The 17,020-nt window shown below is 42.6% G+C and overlaps 1 protein-coding gene across 1 annotated transcript in view; it reads right to left on the bottom strand.

The window, feature by feature from the left end:
* Positions 1-17,020, bottom strand: part of PDE1C (phosphodiesterase 1C) — a 1,091,434-nt gene that overhangs the window by 786,901 nt on the left and 287,513 nt on the right. The window contains 1 exon segment of the mRNA XM_073630562.1: positions 11,656-11,821. Within this exon segment, the coding sequence (XP_073486663.1) occupies positions 11,656-11,821 (166 nt within the window).

The raw sequence follows: 17,020 nt of genomic DNA, 5'->3' as shown, positions 1-17,020 counted from the left end.
AAGATTCACCGCCCTCTTCCACTGCTGAACAGTGGGGAGAAATAGGTCTGAGCCACAGTTGGGCTATTTGCATTCTGGCAATAAAGAGGGTTTCTTGTAGAAGTATTGTAAGGTATTTCTCTTCCTCGGGTAGGGGAAGAAGACCAAGTATGCACTAATGTGGGCATAGCGTTAAGGGGGAACCCATATGGTCGTGAAGGAACTTGATAACCTGCGACCAATAATGGTGGATAGGTGGACAAGAGCATATGAGATGGTAAAAGGTGCTGTTAGTATCACCACATCTAGGGCATGTTGGGTCGGCATCTGGTTTATATTTGGACAGACGGGAGGGAGTAATGTAGGACTTATGGAGGATGTAGCGGTAAGTCGGTCTGATAATTTAGGAGATACCTTTTTGGAAGTCTCCAAAATATTTCCCCACTCCTCATCTTCTATCTCCCACAGGTCAGTCTCCCAGTTAGATTTCAGTTGGTATGCATGTGTTGTGGCCTTGGGTGTAAGAAGTTGAGTATACAGTAGTGAAATTAATTTCTTAGGGTCCTCACCAAAGGTCATGTCCGCTAGGGTTACCGGTTCCAATCCAGGTATAGGGTCACTAAACTGAGATTGAAGGGCATGGCGAACCTGCAGGTAGCGGAAAAACATGTGGTTGGGGAGATTGAATTCCTCCTTAAGGGTTTGAAACGGTTCAGCCAGTTGCCGACCGCTGTCAGCACATATACGTCGGCAGAATGGCACGGCTGGGCAAAGTAACGTACCTGTACGTTACTTTGAATTTCCCGCAGTGCAAGTGTGTGCGCACCTGCCGCCAACCCCCGTGACCGTGCCCGCAGGACCCGCGGACTTGATCGCAGCTTGGATACCCGTGATCGTGTCATGGAGCCAAAGAACAGGGAGATGCTGATGTAAACAGCATCTCCCCGTTCTGCCTAGTGACAGGACACCGATCGTCTGCTCCCTGTCATCGGGAGCAGCGATCAGTGTCATGTCACTGCTAGCCCATCCCCCCACAGTTACAATCACTGCCCAGGACACACTTAACCCCTCCCCGACCCCTAGTGGTTAATCCCTCCACTGCCAGTGACATTTTTACAGTAATCAATGCAATTTTATAGCATTGATCGCTGTATTAATGTCAATAGTCCCAAAAATGTGTCAAAATTGTCCGATGTCGCAGTCATGATAAAAATTGCCGATTGCCGCCATTACTAGTAAAAAAAAAAAAGATTAATAAAAATGCCATAAAACTATCCCCTATTTTGCAGACACTATAACTTTTGCGTAAACCAATCAATAAACGCTTATTGCGATTTTTTTTTTACCAAAAATATGTCGAAGTATTGGCCTAAACTGAGGAAAAAAAATGTTTTTTTTATATATTTTTGGGGGATATTTATTATAGCAAAAAGTAAAAAATAATGCGTTTTTTTCAAAATTGTGTCGCTATTTTTTTTTTTACAGTGCAAAAAATAAAAACCGCAGAGGTGATAAAATACCACCAAAAGAAAGCTCTATTTGTGGGGAAAAATAGACGTCAATATTGTTTGGAAGCCACGTCGCACGACCGCGCAATTGTCAGTTAAAGTGACGCAGTGCAGAATCGCAAAAAGTGCTCTGGTCAGGAAGGGGGTAAATTCTTCCGGGGCTGAAGTGGTTAACAGCGTTGTCTTTGAGAAGTTGAGACAGGTATATGACTTTTTTGGCTATCCATATTTTATGGTCTGGGATAGTCATTAGTTCTGAAAGTCAGAAATGATATATATAAATTCAGCGCTGACTAATCAACGGACACAAAAGAATAAATGCAAGCAGACACTAAGGCTAATTCAACAATACCTCAATGACATAAATACTAAAAAATAGTGCTGCGCAAATAAAAGTCCTTAAAACAACATATATCAGATGTGATGAGTAAATTGGAAGACAGGAACCACCAGTCGACACTCAGGGTGACAAAAATATCTGAATGGTGACTAAGATCCCTCCACCGGACATGGATGGCCCCTCACCTTAGATACTCGACAGCATGAACAGCATGACAGCATGAAAATGATAATTTTTATCATTTTTTATTCAATAAACTGGCTACGGAGAGCACTATGTTTTTTGCCTTTTCTATTACATATGCAACATCCGTTTTCATATGCTGAATGCTGAAATGTGAAGGGGATACCACCATTATTAGGATTGATCCATCCAGGGTATGCTGTTCATGCTGTATGACCTGTTTCAGGTCGAGTATCTAAGGTGAGGGGCCATCCATGTCCGGTGGAGGGATCTTAGTCACCATTCAGATATTTTTGTCACCCTGAGTGTCCACTGGTGGTTCCTGTCTTCCAATTTACTCATCATTTTATTTGCGCAGCACTATTTTTTAGTATTAGTTCTGAAAGGATAGGATTGTCCCACAGTGGCGTGTGAGCGTGCAGTAATGTTTAACGCTAGATGCCAGATTTTACTGTGGTGTACTAGCATATGTCGCCTGTCACCTAAGCGAGAAAGGCCCCAGTGTTTGCAAAAGAGTATCTGGAAGGGATGGGCCACTAAATCAGTAGCCGCCATGCACACTAACATGGAGTAGTGGATCTTATCATGCCTGTTGAAGTAGTAAAAATTAGACAATTGGGATGCTAAGTAGTATAGTGCCAGATCGGGAAGGGCAGTGCCCCCCAGATGGACAGGTCGCTTCAAAGTCTGCCATGCTAGTTTGTGCCTAGAGGAGCCCCAGACAAATGTGTTAAGGATGCATTCCATGTTTCTAAACATATGGGCTGGAATGTATAGTGGGGCATGCCAGAATAAGTAAAGTAGTTTGGGGAGGAGAACCATTTTTACTAGGTTGATGCGGCCCATGACCCCAAGAGGAAGTCTGGACCAGACCTGGGTTTTGCGTTTAAGAAGTTCATACAATGGTTCTATGTTTAATTTTATGTAGTCTACAAGGGAGCGCGAGCACTGTACACCCAAATATTTGCTTTAGTTGGTACGCACCAAGAGAAGAGCCTCCTGTGTATCAGTAGGGCCAGTAGCATCTATAGGGAGAATTTGGGACTTAGACCAATTAATTTGCAATCCCCTGAAAGCGCCAAAGTGCTGGATTAGATGTAAGGCCGCAGTCAAAGAGGGGCCTGCATCTTCCAAATAGAGGAGCATGTCGTCCGCATAGAGACTGATCACCTCAGTCATCCGCCCCATGCGAAAGCCCCGAATGTTAGGGTGTGCCCTTATGGCAATGGCTAATGATTCCACGGCCAGCGCGTATAACCAAGGGGAGATGGGGCAACCCTGGTGGGTTCCTCGGGACAGAGGAAAAGAACTGGACATCTGCCCATTCACTTGTATACGGGCGATGGGAGCATGACACAGGAGTTGGAGCCACTTAACAAATCTGGGACCGAAACCAAATCTACGGAGACACTCCCATAAGTAGCTCCACTCAACTGAATAAAACGCCTTGACGGCATCAAGGCTAATCACAACCCTCGAGCCGGCATTATCATGTGTAGCTTGGAGATTCATAAACAACCTTCTGAGGTTAAATGCTGTGTTTTTATTGGGCATGAAGCCAGTTTGGTCAGCATGAATGAGGCTGTGTATTACTTTGTTAAGTCTTAAGGCAAGAATTTTTAACATCTAATTGTAGGAGAGAAATAGGGCGATAGGATTCAGGGTAGAGAGGGTCTTTTCCTGGTTTTGGGATGAGAACAATCAGAGCCTCGCCCATGGTGCGTGGAAGCGTGCCAGATTCGTATATATGGGAATACAGTGTGTGCAGTCTGGGAAGTAAAGTTTCTTGGAACTGGGAATAGAACTGTAAGGGGAGGCCGTCAGAACCAGGGGCCTTAGATGTTGGTAAGCGCGCTATCGCCTCCGCAATGCACTCCTCTGTTATAGGAGCTTCGAGGAGCTCCACTTGAGAGCGCGTGAGGGAGGGGAAATCTATGCTTTGTAGAAGGGTATGCAGCTTGCTTGATGGGCGACTAGCTTTTGAGGTGTACAACTCAGAATAGAAACGATGGAACTCCTGGGCTACCTGTGCTGGGTCTGTTAGGATGGTCCCAGCTTCAGATAGGAGCTGGACCACTACAGGGGGACTGTGATCTAAATGGGCCATGTATGCCAGGAGTTTCCCTGCCCGCTCGCCATGTTCATACATTTTTTGTTTGCTAAAAAAGATTCCTCGCCTGGCCTTCTCAAAGTGTAAATGATCTACGAGTCTAGAATGTAGGCGTAGCTGGGCTGAGTTGGAAGTTGTCGGGTTCACGAGGAATACCTGCTCGAGAGAGCACAGTTTTTCCTCAGCCTGTTGCAAGATAACTTTAGAGGAGGCTTTATGTCTATTTATGCGTGTAGATAAGATCATACGAGCGTGGAGTTTGAATGCCTCCCAGACCATCCCAGTTGAAGCCGAGCACGCATTGGATTGAAAGTACTGAACCCACTCCCGCTGGACGGCCTCTAAATCGGTGAGGACCGTGAGCCAGAAAGGGTTCAGTCATCCAGGTGCGGATCGGTGGGGTAGAGGGCAAGCGAAGGGTAGCCCAGTACGGTGAGTGATCCGATAGGATCCTGGCAGCAAAACCCACCTCATGAAGATACGGGGTCAGGGCAGGAGACAGCATTATCATGTCTATGCGAGACATGGCAGCCTAAGATGGGGTAAAGCAGGAGTATGCATTTGTGATTTGGTTATTTAAGTCTCCATGTGTCAGTCATGTCAAATTCCAGGAGAAACCTGCCAAATCTGGTCAGTGTAGGCTGAGTTGGCGATGCAGTGGGTGGCGATGCAGCGATGCAGTGGGTGGGTGAAGTCTGTCAAGATAGAAGTCCACTACCATGTTGAAGTCGCCCATCCATATGGCAGGCACTGTAGGGTGTTGGGTCATGAAGGCTACTCCCTGAGAGCTGCAAACTGAAAGGGTGGGGGGATGTAGAAGGCCAAAAGGAGGACCTCCAAGGCCTCCCACTGTGGCATGTAGGAAATGGAACCTGCCCTGCCGATCCGACCGCAACTCGTGTAGTTGGAATTGGACCATTTTAGCAATGAAGATGGCGACACCTCTGGAATTATTCGTGTGGGGGGCCTGGTACAGCCAACCCACCCAGGGTTTTTTGAGTGACATTTGCATTTGGCCGGTAATATGGGTCTCCACCAGTACAGATATATCTGCATGTATTTGTTTGAGATAGGAGAGAACGGCAGGACATTTAGGTTTGGCTCTCAATCCCCTCACATTCCAGGTGACAAATTTAAGGGTTGTCATCTTAGCAGCTGTGGTGAATTGCTATTCAGTCGGATCGGCAGGGGGCAGCTCGAAGCTATATTCACATTTAATGTAGGCAACATATGCACATTAACATATTGGAGCAAAGGCCCCACTACCCATCTAAAAGCAGAGCCATGCAGGAGGGTCAGAAAGAGCTGCAAAACATCAGCAGCAGACCTGCAGAAGGCCACGCAAAGAGACAGGCAGATACACATCATCCTTAGAACAAGGCAGCTCAAATAATACAATAAAATGTATGTCTGACAGTATGAAAAAAAATATAAAACAAGAAAAAAAGGAACTGTGAAAACATTACCAACTCTGGACCTGCGTGGCTTATCAAACTTGAGACAGCCCTCCACGGCTGTGGGGGCTGTAGCTGGCCAGTGAAACAGAACTTGTGGGGACAGCTAGATGCACTCTTGTCCATTAACAGGGACAATAAAGCCATGAGACTGTATTTGGGGTGGAAGTCCGAATGCATTCTCAGTCATCACAAAGGGCGAACAAAGTTTAACAAAAGTGCACAGCGGTGGTAGACGAGCTAGCATCCGGATGTAAACGGGGGTGCAGAAGGTTAGTTCGAGAGTGGCTGCAATACGTCTCTGTTATGGAGAGGGACAGTGTACATCAAATCAACCGCCATAAACAGCAATTATTCAGTAGTGTTACGGGCTGGTGGAAAGGAGAAGGAGCAACGTGCATAAGTTCTCCAGGGTGTCCGCTGGTGTAGACTGGGTGATAGGAAACCCCCCCCCCCCCGGGTAGGAGCCTACTCACTGTTCGTAGGGAGGGCATCGTCGGTGTGAATCTCCGGATCCCAGGTCAGTGAGGGACATCAGTGGATGGATGTGTACGGCAGCTATGATGGTGCAGGGGCAGCCGGCTCCTGTCTCTCCAGCCCAGGGATAACTGCAGATGGGTCCTCGAAAAAAGTGAGCTTTGCCATCTCGGATAACACGAAGGCGTGCTGGGAAGAGCATGGCATAGGCAAGATGGTGGTTGCGGAGCTGACATTTGGTATCTGAGAATTGCGCCCTTTTTTTCTGGACCTCGGAATAGAAATCCGGAAACACTGCGATGTGTGATATATAATTGAATAAATTTCGCACAATATTAATATGTGAATAAGTATAAAGAAATCTCTACTAAGATAAAGAGGAGGTATACAGATGTTGATCACTGCGGCTATTATTGCTAGGATCATTGATCTCTATAGTAATTTACATAGCGATCACTGCTATTTTTTAATACTAAAATATGGTTATATATCCGTGAATAAATAGATAAATAAGTGACTATAATAGTGTAAAATTCCCACTCTATTATAAACGTGAATAAAAAGTGTGAATGAAAACAAATTGCCGTGGATAATGTATATAAAAAGTTAATTACCGTGAATAAATATTAATTTCTTATAAAATAAAAACTGTGCATTCTTCTATAATCATTAAGCATATGTGCAGGCAATCAAGAATAATAACATATAATAGTATGCATAAAGATGGTGAACATTAATCTGTGTGGTAAACGTCCACTTCAGTGCTAAAATAAAGTGCAGGTGATTAAACAATGACAATTTGGAGGAGGTGGATGGGTGACAGTATATAGACAGTCTATGTGTATTTCTTCTATTTAATCCTGGTCTACGTAATTTCCAAATGGGATGTTACCCTTTTCTCAGGTAAGGCAAAGGACAGTGTCTCGGTCGCGATAGTTTAACATCTTTGCCATAAAGGTGCATGGGGGAGCGCCAGGTGGTGGAGGTCTTGAAGCCAGGCGGTGCACGCGCTCCACCACGAACGTGGAAGAGAAGGCCTCTCTGCCAAAGTTGGTGATGAGCAGATTGTCAAGGTATGTGGAGGGGTCCGAGCTCTCCGATTACTCTGGCAGTCCCACAAACCTAAGGTTGCATCGGCGAAGTCTGTTTTCCATGTCGTTCTGTTTACTTAGGATGACACTCAGCTGATGTTGAAGCCGTTCGGTGGTGACCTGCAGGGGAGGGATGTTGTCCTCCACCTGCCCGATCCTGCGCTCTGTCTCATTAACCCTCTCTCGTAGCCTGTGAAGGTCTTGACGGATGAGGAAGATGTTGACCTTGACCTCCTTGATTCTAGACGTGAGGGTCGTCTGGCAGAGGGAGATGACATCGAGTATACGAGCAGTGTCTCCGGAGGGTGGGGCCTCCTCCCCCGAGCCGGACGCAGCGCCATCTTCCTCCGCCGGGTCCAGATCTTCAAGTCGGTACTTGCCAAGCTTTGCGATCGCTCCCTGTGCTCTTTTCGGCGGCGACATTGGCACGGTATCTTCCACGAGTAACACTGATAATTTGTGCTGAAGAAAGGGATATTTAAGTCCCGCAGGATAAAGTTGTAGGATATCAGGCAGCCGGAGCTCTCACTCTGCACTCCTCACGCCATGCAGCTTCAGGCCACGCCCCAATAAATTTGAATTCTAATAGATTAGATTAAAATAGAATAGAAAATAATAGAATAGAAAATACAATAGAATAGAATTCAATAGAATAAAATAGAATAGAATAGAAATAATATAACCATCTTTCGAAAGCTGAATATTGAATAGAATAAATTTGAATAGATTAGAATAGAATAGAAAAGAATAGAATGGAAAATAAGAGAATAGAAAAGAATAGGACAAACAATAGACTAGAATAGAATGGAATAGAATTAAATAGAAAGATTATAACCGTCTTCCAAAATTTTGAATAAAATAAATTTAAATTCTAATGCTGATTCGAATGCCGATTCAAATCAAATTTGAAAACGAATACTAATTCTGAAAAAGGGTTAAACTAGTTTAACTAATTTAACTCAACAAAATTATTTAAATAATTCATCAAATTTACACGTCTATACTTACATTACAGCCATGATGCTGAATATGCTTTATAGCCTGTTGTAAACAAGAAGCTAAAGGGGAATACTGCATACCATTTATATGACCCCCTTCTTGCCCATGATCCATCTAATTTCATCAGCTTGATAAAGTATGTCTTTCAGGAATTTAGGAGTTGTATTTCAAGTGCCTATGACCTTTTTCATAGATAATATGGCCTTGTCCCTTTCACTACTTGATGCTCTGTAACATGACAGGTGACTTTTGGTGGTGCTGGTTATTGTTCCTTAATAATATATGTACAGCTTAGCTCAGGTTCCAGATAAGGTTAACTGATGTGCTCTGCTATTGACTTGCAATCTGCAACACATCAAATAACCATTTCTAAAGTCAATTAGGACATACAGGTTGGAAATATCCCCATGGGTCAGTGTCCATATGTGACGTGTCAGCTCAATGACATTCAGTAGTCATTGACCTTCCATAGTTGTCACAGAGATATGTTTGAAAGATTCTTTAGTCTGCATTTATCCCTGCCTCTCCATATATTGAAACCTTCCATAAACAAACAATGCACCAGCAGTAGTAAAATGCAAAACGCTATTTTAGACAATTTTCCACTTTTCTGCAACCTACAGAAATAGCAAATATAGATAAAACCCATCACCTAAAACAATGTGACTTTTTTAGAATATTATTCAGATATTAGATACTATGGCATTCTACTGTTTACAGGTTCTTTCACCCTAAGATAGGCAGTGGGTGTGTTATAGAGTCTAATTTACTTTTTGCTGGATAGAGCCTCAGGACCCTGGTTACAGAAATAAGGTTGAAAGTAACGCCATAACAGATTATTCAAATGCTATATGGTACAGCAGCATGAATACAGGGGAGAAGTACGACACAGAAGAAATAAACAGCAAAATTGGTGGGTCATATATATATATATATATATATATATATATATATATATATATATATATATGAACAAATGAAGGTCCTCATGTATATCTGTTAATCTCAACATCCTTATGATGTCTTTTCCTTTTAGTGTTGCAGATCATATACTTTCTATATGCGTAGCACCACTTAGTTCCCCTAGAAGAGAAGATTTCCATTTTCCTTGTGGATGTGATATCAAGTTTCATGTTGCAGCCATGTTAACTCACCCTAAAATCCAGGAAGTCACCCTGTTTGTTTATTATTCCTTCTCATCCTGTCTCCCTATATGATATACAGATCTTCTTTCTTTCCTTTCATCGACCAGAGACCTGACCCAGTCCTTTTTCTTGCTTATTTAGCAAGGCAACCTGCATTTTGCAAGACAGTCCTGAGATGATTTTATACTATAGGTGTGTTAATATGTATTTTGCTATTTTCATTACTGTCTCTAACATGTTGCCAACATTTACATATACTGTAAGCACTGAATAGAACAAATTTTTGTATTATGCACATTACAAATAATTTGCTGTTTTTTCTCTCTGTATGTTAACATGGCACAGTACTGCATCACATCTTCTGTATGCTGGGTGTAATTGACAGAATCTGTTTCCTATTGTATACAGTATGTGTGGATGCTGCACAGTACTATTTCTATGATATATTTATATTTCTATATGTTGTGTATAATTCTCAGGATCTCTGCATTTCGATGCTGCACAGTACCATTTTCTTGTACGGTATATACAGGGGTATATTTATTAATACAAAAAGGAAATGGCAGGGCTTTTCATACTCTGAAACTGCATGTACAGTAGTTCTGTGTGAACCAATACAAAATTGAATGTTAATAGACTATTTTCTCTCCAGGTTGAATGTTATTATTCATATAGAATAGAGTGAACCACGTTATGGCCACTAGATAGAGCTGACATACACAGTAAATATGTATTTGTTTTCTATGATCAGCAGCTCCATCTAGTGGAGGTAGATGAGGTAATGAAGTGAAATCTCCCCAATGGGACACACATGGCAAAATAAACTTTACAAGCGTTATAACCCTTCCTTACTCTATTCAACATGAAAAAACTGTTTGCCTTTAGATGTACTTTATTTTTACCCCCATTCTTACAGAATACATGTTCATTCAGTTTCACAGGATACATACCCCTTCGTTTTATATTATTTTTTTGTTTTTTTAATAAATACACCAATAAGTGTAATTCTTTGCACCTATTCTAATTCTATGTGTATGGATGCTACACAGTGCCACAGAGTTATTATGTCTATAAATTGGCTGCATCCTGGAAGGTGATCTTAGCATCTTTTTTTTTTGCCAAGTGCACTGCACAACTTGCTATGTATACTTTGCATCTTCTTTTTTACTGTGCACATTTGCAAACACCCTTTTCAAGCCACTTCTTTATAACTCTATAAACAGTTTCCCAAGTTGACATCTACACATATGTTTTTTAAGACTTAAGTTGCCTGCTACAATATATACAAGAGGGGGTCACACAGACACATGGCTTGTTTGAATTCACTTTCATCTCAGGAACTGTTTACATGTGGACCCAGACCTCAGTGTTTTCACCTAGAGAGGTTTGCTATATATCTAAAACCCCAGTGGGATTTCGTTAAGGGAACTGCACATGTCTCTCAAGTTTGCCCCTCTTTATAATGGTGATTTAATAACCAAGGACTAACAGTGAGTGTGCTGAAAGGCAGTAAAAACACTGTAGCCAACACTTTATGGGAAGCAAACCAAACTACATTAATGATCCTTTAAATTAATCATAGTAGTTACGCTATTAGCAAATAGTTACCATTGGAAAGGAACAAACTGAAAATGTCAAGCAAAATGGTTTCTTCGCAGACATTATTAGGTTGATTTATTAAAGGCAAATATACGGTGCACTGTAAGTGCACTGGGCAGTTCCCTGCAAGTGCATTTGCTCTAAGGGGAAGCTCTGAAATGAGGGGAAGTTCTGCTGATTTCTATCATCCAATCATGTACAAGCAAAAATGCAGTTTCTTTATTTTCCTTGCATGTTCCCCTCAGATCTAGGGAAACTGCACGCGAAGTATACTTGCGGGTGCACTTGCTTGTGCATTTGCAGTGCACAGACTATTTAACTTTAGTAAATCAACCCCTCTGTGTGCTTCATTTGCTGCACATTTAAATACATGAGCATATGTTGACCGACTGAAGTAAATTAAATAAATTTTCAGAACAAATAAAAAGTATAATAGGAAGATGCATCAGTACATTTCTGCGAGCATAATTGCAGCAATGTCATATTAGTTTACCCAACTGAACTACTATGATTTCCATTCAACCTCATCATTATTTCCAGCCTTTTCAAATCTACAAATTGATTTAAGATCAGTTCACTGGCCTGTAAAACATGGTGGAGTGCATTATCAACTACAGAGTTAAAATACATCTACTGTGAACAGTGTTTTCACTGTTGTCAATTTATGTTCTAGATTTTGATAATTGTCAGCTTTTAAAACCTCTTTTTTTTGGTGCTAATTAAGATACAAAGTCAAAAGAAAGGAAGATCTGGAATAGTATCCATCAAACCTGATAGATGTTTTCGGAATTGCATCTGGACTGTCAATCTGTGGCAACTCATCTGCTAAAATCTCTTCTGGGCTCCGAGGATCAGTGACAATTGCTGGCTTCTGTTTTTCTTTAAGATTTAGTCCACTGATGATTGTATTCCAGAGACTGTTCTGAGACTTAGACCCTAAAAATTGCAAAAAGCATAAATGTTATAACTTTGAAGGGTCTTATCACACCTTTGTAAAATTAGCATTTTACTTATTTAGCTATACTCTAATTATCTTTAGCCACATGCCTGTCCCAGGTCTAAGGCTGGCCATAATAGTTTATTTTTTTTTTTTTTTATTATCCACTGGTCTAATCGAAAACAAAAAACCTAATCCACGCCATTGTGGGACTCCTCTGCTGACAGAAGACACTGATCTGTGGATGCAGCCCATCGTCTGCAGTCAGCTGATTGAGAAAAGTATTCCAACATTTCCGTTTGACAGAAGTTGATTGTCTGAGGCAGGTTTTATCTTGAAATAAACATTGAATTATTTGAGAGACAATATTCATAAATATTGTACAGTGGCTGGACAGTATGTAAGCAGCATGGTAAGGAGGAAATTGTAAGAGGAAAAGGTGAAACCAGTTTTATCCTAAAATAAACATTAGAGTATTTTATCAACAATAAGACAATAGCAACAATTATTGTACAGTGGTTGGACAGTATGTAAACAACTTGATAAGAATACATTGTAAGAGGAAGTGACAAGTCAAGTCCTATGTTGGAATAAACATTAGGTTGTATTGTTTGAGCCAAAAGTCACAAATATTGTACAGTGGTTGTACAGTACGTAAGCAGCTTGATAAGGCGGCGATGTAAGAGATATAGATGAGGCAGGTTTTATCTTGAAATAAAGTATTACTTAAGAGACAATAGAAGCAAATATTGTACAGTGGCCGAACAGTACATAAGCAGCTTGGTAGAGCCACAATATAACAGGTAGAGATTTTGAAATAAATATTACTGTCTCTCAAACAATACAGTCTAGTCACAAATGTTGTACAGTGACCGGACAGTACATAAGCAGCTTGGTAGTGCCGCAATGTAAGGTGATGCGAGGCAGGTTTTGTTTATAGATAAACATTAGAGTGTATAGCAACGAGTATTGAACATTGGTCGTACAATATATAAACAGCTTGGTTAGGCCACAACAGTGGCGGTGCGTCCATTAAGGGTGCAGGGGCACCGCCCCCTCTGTCACACCACCCCCTATATGTAAAATGGATAGATTCATGCATAGCATGAATCTATCCATGGCCGCTGTAGCCATCCCCTATTTAGGCGTCTGGACCCTTTTCGGACGCTGGGCGCCTGAATTACAGTGGCGTGGGTGTTTTTTAAGTATCTGATTAGAGCCATAGGCATTGTGCTTGGAACCCACCCAAGTGTGTTAGAAAAGCAAATGAATATTTGCTTTTCTAACACTGAACCTCCTCTCCGACAATCAAGAAGCACAGGTCTAATACCCATCACCTGAGTGGCTGAAGGCACAGGCATCCCTATTGGACGCCTAATGGAATGGAAGAAGGTGCACGGGAGGACAGAGAAGCATGCAGGATGCAGGAGCCATCACCTGACCCGCTGCATGTCCCACAGCTCGCCTCCGTCACATACTGCCTGACCTGCCACCAGCATGTGGTAAGTGACATCACACGGCAAGCAGGCGAGCAGGTGGGGTCACAGAGGTTGCATATGATGGGCACAGAGGCTGAGTATGATGGGCACAGTAGCTGCATTTGATGGGCACAGTGGCTGCACTTGTTGGGCACAGTGGCTGCATTTTATGTGCACAGTGGCTGCATATGATGGGCACAATGGCTGTATATGATGGGCACAGAGGCTGCATTTTATGGGCACAGTGGCTGCATTTTATGGGCACAGCGGCTGCATATGATGGGCACAGTGTCTGCATTTTATGAGCACGGTGGCTGCATATGATGGACACAGTGGCTGCAGTTTATGGAGCACAGTGGCTACAAGTGATGGCACAGAGGCTGCAACAGATTTTATTTTTCAGTATTTTTCAGTTTGTTTGCGCCCCCCAAAAATTTGAGCACCAGCCGCCACTGGGCCACATTATAAAATGGACAGTATAGCATTTTTTTTTCTTGAAATAATAATTAAAAATATTTGTGGCTTTTGCCTCTCGGATAATATATTGTGAGTGCTGGCGGCGGCATTGCCATTCCATGTGCTCTCCCTCAGTGGGAGAAGCACAAGAAGATATTGGTTAGTGACTTCACTCCTTCTCTCCCTAAAAAAAACTGCCTCCCTGAAGCCTAAACCTCCCTGTACCATCTGGGAACACTTTGCTGAGCAATTCTTCTTCCCCCCCTCTGCATTCTAATGAGGGAGGGGCCAGGCTATAGTCCATCCAGCCTGGAAAAGAATGGAGGAGGAAGGGGGCAGTCACCTTAAGACATACATGCCAGATGCTGACGCTCCTGAGGATTCTGCTGATCCTTCCATACAACAACCTGAGGTGGAGCTGACCCTTAAGCATGTTATGGAGTTGATTCATACATGTCAAACCCCCCTTACTTCTAGAATAGATTTGATTAAAGTGGACATGTCTATCCTTAAACATGATATGCCAATGATATGTGCATTATCCCAAGGGACTTTATTATCCCAAGGGACTTTATTAATAAAAACGAGGCTCTGAGGAAGAAGGTATTCCTTCGAAACGCGCCAGCCAGCAGCGGTCCTGATGTCTTCTGGAGACTGTTGCAGGTGACTCTTATGCCCCGTACACACGGTCGGACTTTGTTCGGATATTCCGACAACAAAATCCTAGGATTTTTTCCGACGGATGTTGGCTCAAACTTGTCTTGCATACACACGGTCACACAAAGTTGTCGGAAAATCCGATCGTTCTAAATGCGGTGACGTAAAACACGTACGTCTGGACTATAAACGGGGCAGTGGCCAATAGCTTTCATCTCTTTATTTATTCTGAGCATTCGTGGCACTTTGTCCGTTGGATTTGTGTACACACGATCGGAATTTCCGACAACGGATTTTGTTGTCGGAAAATTTTATATTCTGCTCTCAAACTTTGTGTGTCGGAAAATCCGATGGAAAATGTGTGATGGAGCCTACACACGGTCGGAATTTCCGACAAGGTACTATCACACATTTTCCGTCGGAAAATCCGACCGTGTGTATGGGGCATTACAAGCAATAATTCTCCACGTGTGTGAGTAGTTTTTATCTTGTTTTTATTCATAAATTTCCTTGGGATAATGCACAAGGCTGGTGTGCCCTCTTCTTTCTTCTTTCTATTTTTTCTATGACTATTAGGATATCCCGTATCCTGGAGGGCTGCAAGGCCAGAGACATTATCCCTTGAATTATAGACCACCCGAGCATCACACTAATGCACAAGAGTGTTTGTTTGCCGTTATCAAAAATTGCTGTTCCCCCTTTTCCCCCTTGCACCTTTTCAGCCCTTCAGCAAACATTAGAAGTTTGTCAGCTGAGGTCCAGCTTCAGAAACATTGGGGGAGATTTACTAAAGCTGGCGCACGCAGTATCTGATTCAGCTGTGCATAGAAACGAATCAGCTTCTAGGTTTTAGGCCGGGTATACACTGGTACGACAAACGCTCCGACATTGGGAGCTCACGTCATATGACGTGTGAAAATCAATGTTTCCCTATGAGAGCCATCTTAACTGGTCCGACACAAGTCGGTCTGACTTTGAAAATGCTCCCTGCACTACTTTGGTCCGACTTTGATCCGACTTCAGTGATATTCAATGGGCTGAAGTAGGATCAAAGTCGGATCACCATCTTAACTGATTTGACTTTAGCATGCGACTTGTGCTCTGATGATCTTCGAGGGGGGAACTCCACACCAAATTTAACAAAAAATGGCATGGGTTCCCCCTCCAGGAGCATACCAGGCCCTTATCCGAGCATGTAGCCTGGCAGGTCAGGAAACGGGGTGGGGACGAGCGAGCGCCTCCCCCTAAACTATACCAGGCCGCATGCTCTCAACATGGGGGGTGGGTGCTTTGGGGCAGGGGGGCCCTGTGCCCCCCACCCCAAAGCACCTTGTGACAACTCTTACACAGTCTATAGTCCTTTCTACAGTCTATAGTCATGCAGGAATTTTTGTTGAGGTGGATGAGGTCATACATCTGGGAAAGCAGAGATTGGCAAATATCATATTGCCAATACCAAACATAATAGGAACAAACCCATACATGGGCTAGGATCATGGCATATAAGCCTCCACATCTTCAGTGGAGTGTTTACGCATACAAATGGATCCACACAACAATTTCAGCTTTAAACTGGCCACAACAGCTTTACTGCATTCCAGTTTTACTGCATTCCAGATACAAAATAAGTAGCTTGTCTAAAACAAATAAACAGAAAGGAATTTTGATGGTGTAGATACACTAGTTTTTTTTTTTTATAACAGATACATGGTTTTCAGACATAAATACCCAACAGTAGTCCTTATGCCCCATACACAAGAGCAGAAATTCCACCAGCAAAAGTCCGATGAGAGCTTTTGGTCCGAAAATGCGACCATGTGTATGCTCGGACTTTTGATGGTGGAATTCCAGCCAGCAAAAGATTGAGAGCATGTTCTCAATTTTTTGGTCGGAAAAAGTTCTGATCTGAAATTCTGATTGTCTGTACCAATTCAGACACGCAAAATTCCTACGCATGCTCGGAAACAATTTGTTGCATGCTCGGAAGCATTGAACTTCATTTTCTCGGCTCATCGTAGTGATGTACGTCATCGCGTTCTTGACGGTCGAAAGTTTAGCAAACTTTTGTGTGACCATGTGTATGCAAGCCAAGCTTGAGCCGAATTCCGTCGGAAAAACCATCCAAGATTTTTCCCACGGAAATTCCGCTCGTGTGTACACAGCATTACATTAAAGCTGCCACCTCACAATGTATCTGTACAAAGTAAAATGGCATAGCCCCCAGACCTGCAAGTGTTTTTAGAGATACCTTTGAAGGCACTTGCAGACTCTATCAAGAACAGTCCAGTAAGTGGGGATTCAAAAGAGTAGTGGAGTAGGTGGATCCTTCACAACAGTTTTTTTTTTGCTGAGTGGCTTTTTCATGAAAGTTGTCCATCCTTGTCTCCTCTGTGCTCCCATGGTTTCTCAGGATGGCTGTATGTTTCACTGGAAGTCAAATTCATCCTGGAAATCATTTGTGCATCATTAAAGTATGCAAAAACTCTTGGGTGCTGAATTATGTGACTCTATAATTAGAGTTTAAAGAACAATGACTAATCGTAACAGGAATGGAATTCTCTTTGGAAGGCTATAGGGTTTTCTAAATCACTGAAATGTTGCCACAAT

This window comes from Aquarana catesbeiana, linkage group LG05, assembly GCF_042186555.1.
Source record: "Aquarana catesbeiana isolate 2022-GZ linkage group LG05, ASM4218655v1, whole genome shotgun sequence".
In the NCBI taxonomy this organism is placed as follows: domain Eukaryota; kingdom Metazoa; phylum Chordata; class Amphibia; order Anura; family Ranidae; genus Aquarana; species Aquarana catesbeiana.
The sequence above is the reverse complement of the archived record's forward strand: the minus strand, read 5'-3'. Positions and strand labels throughout refer to the sequence as shown.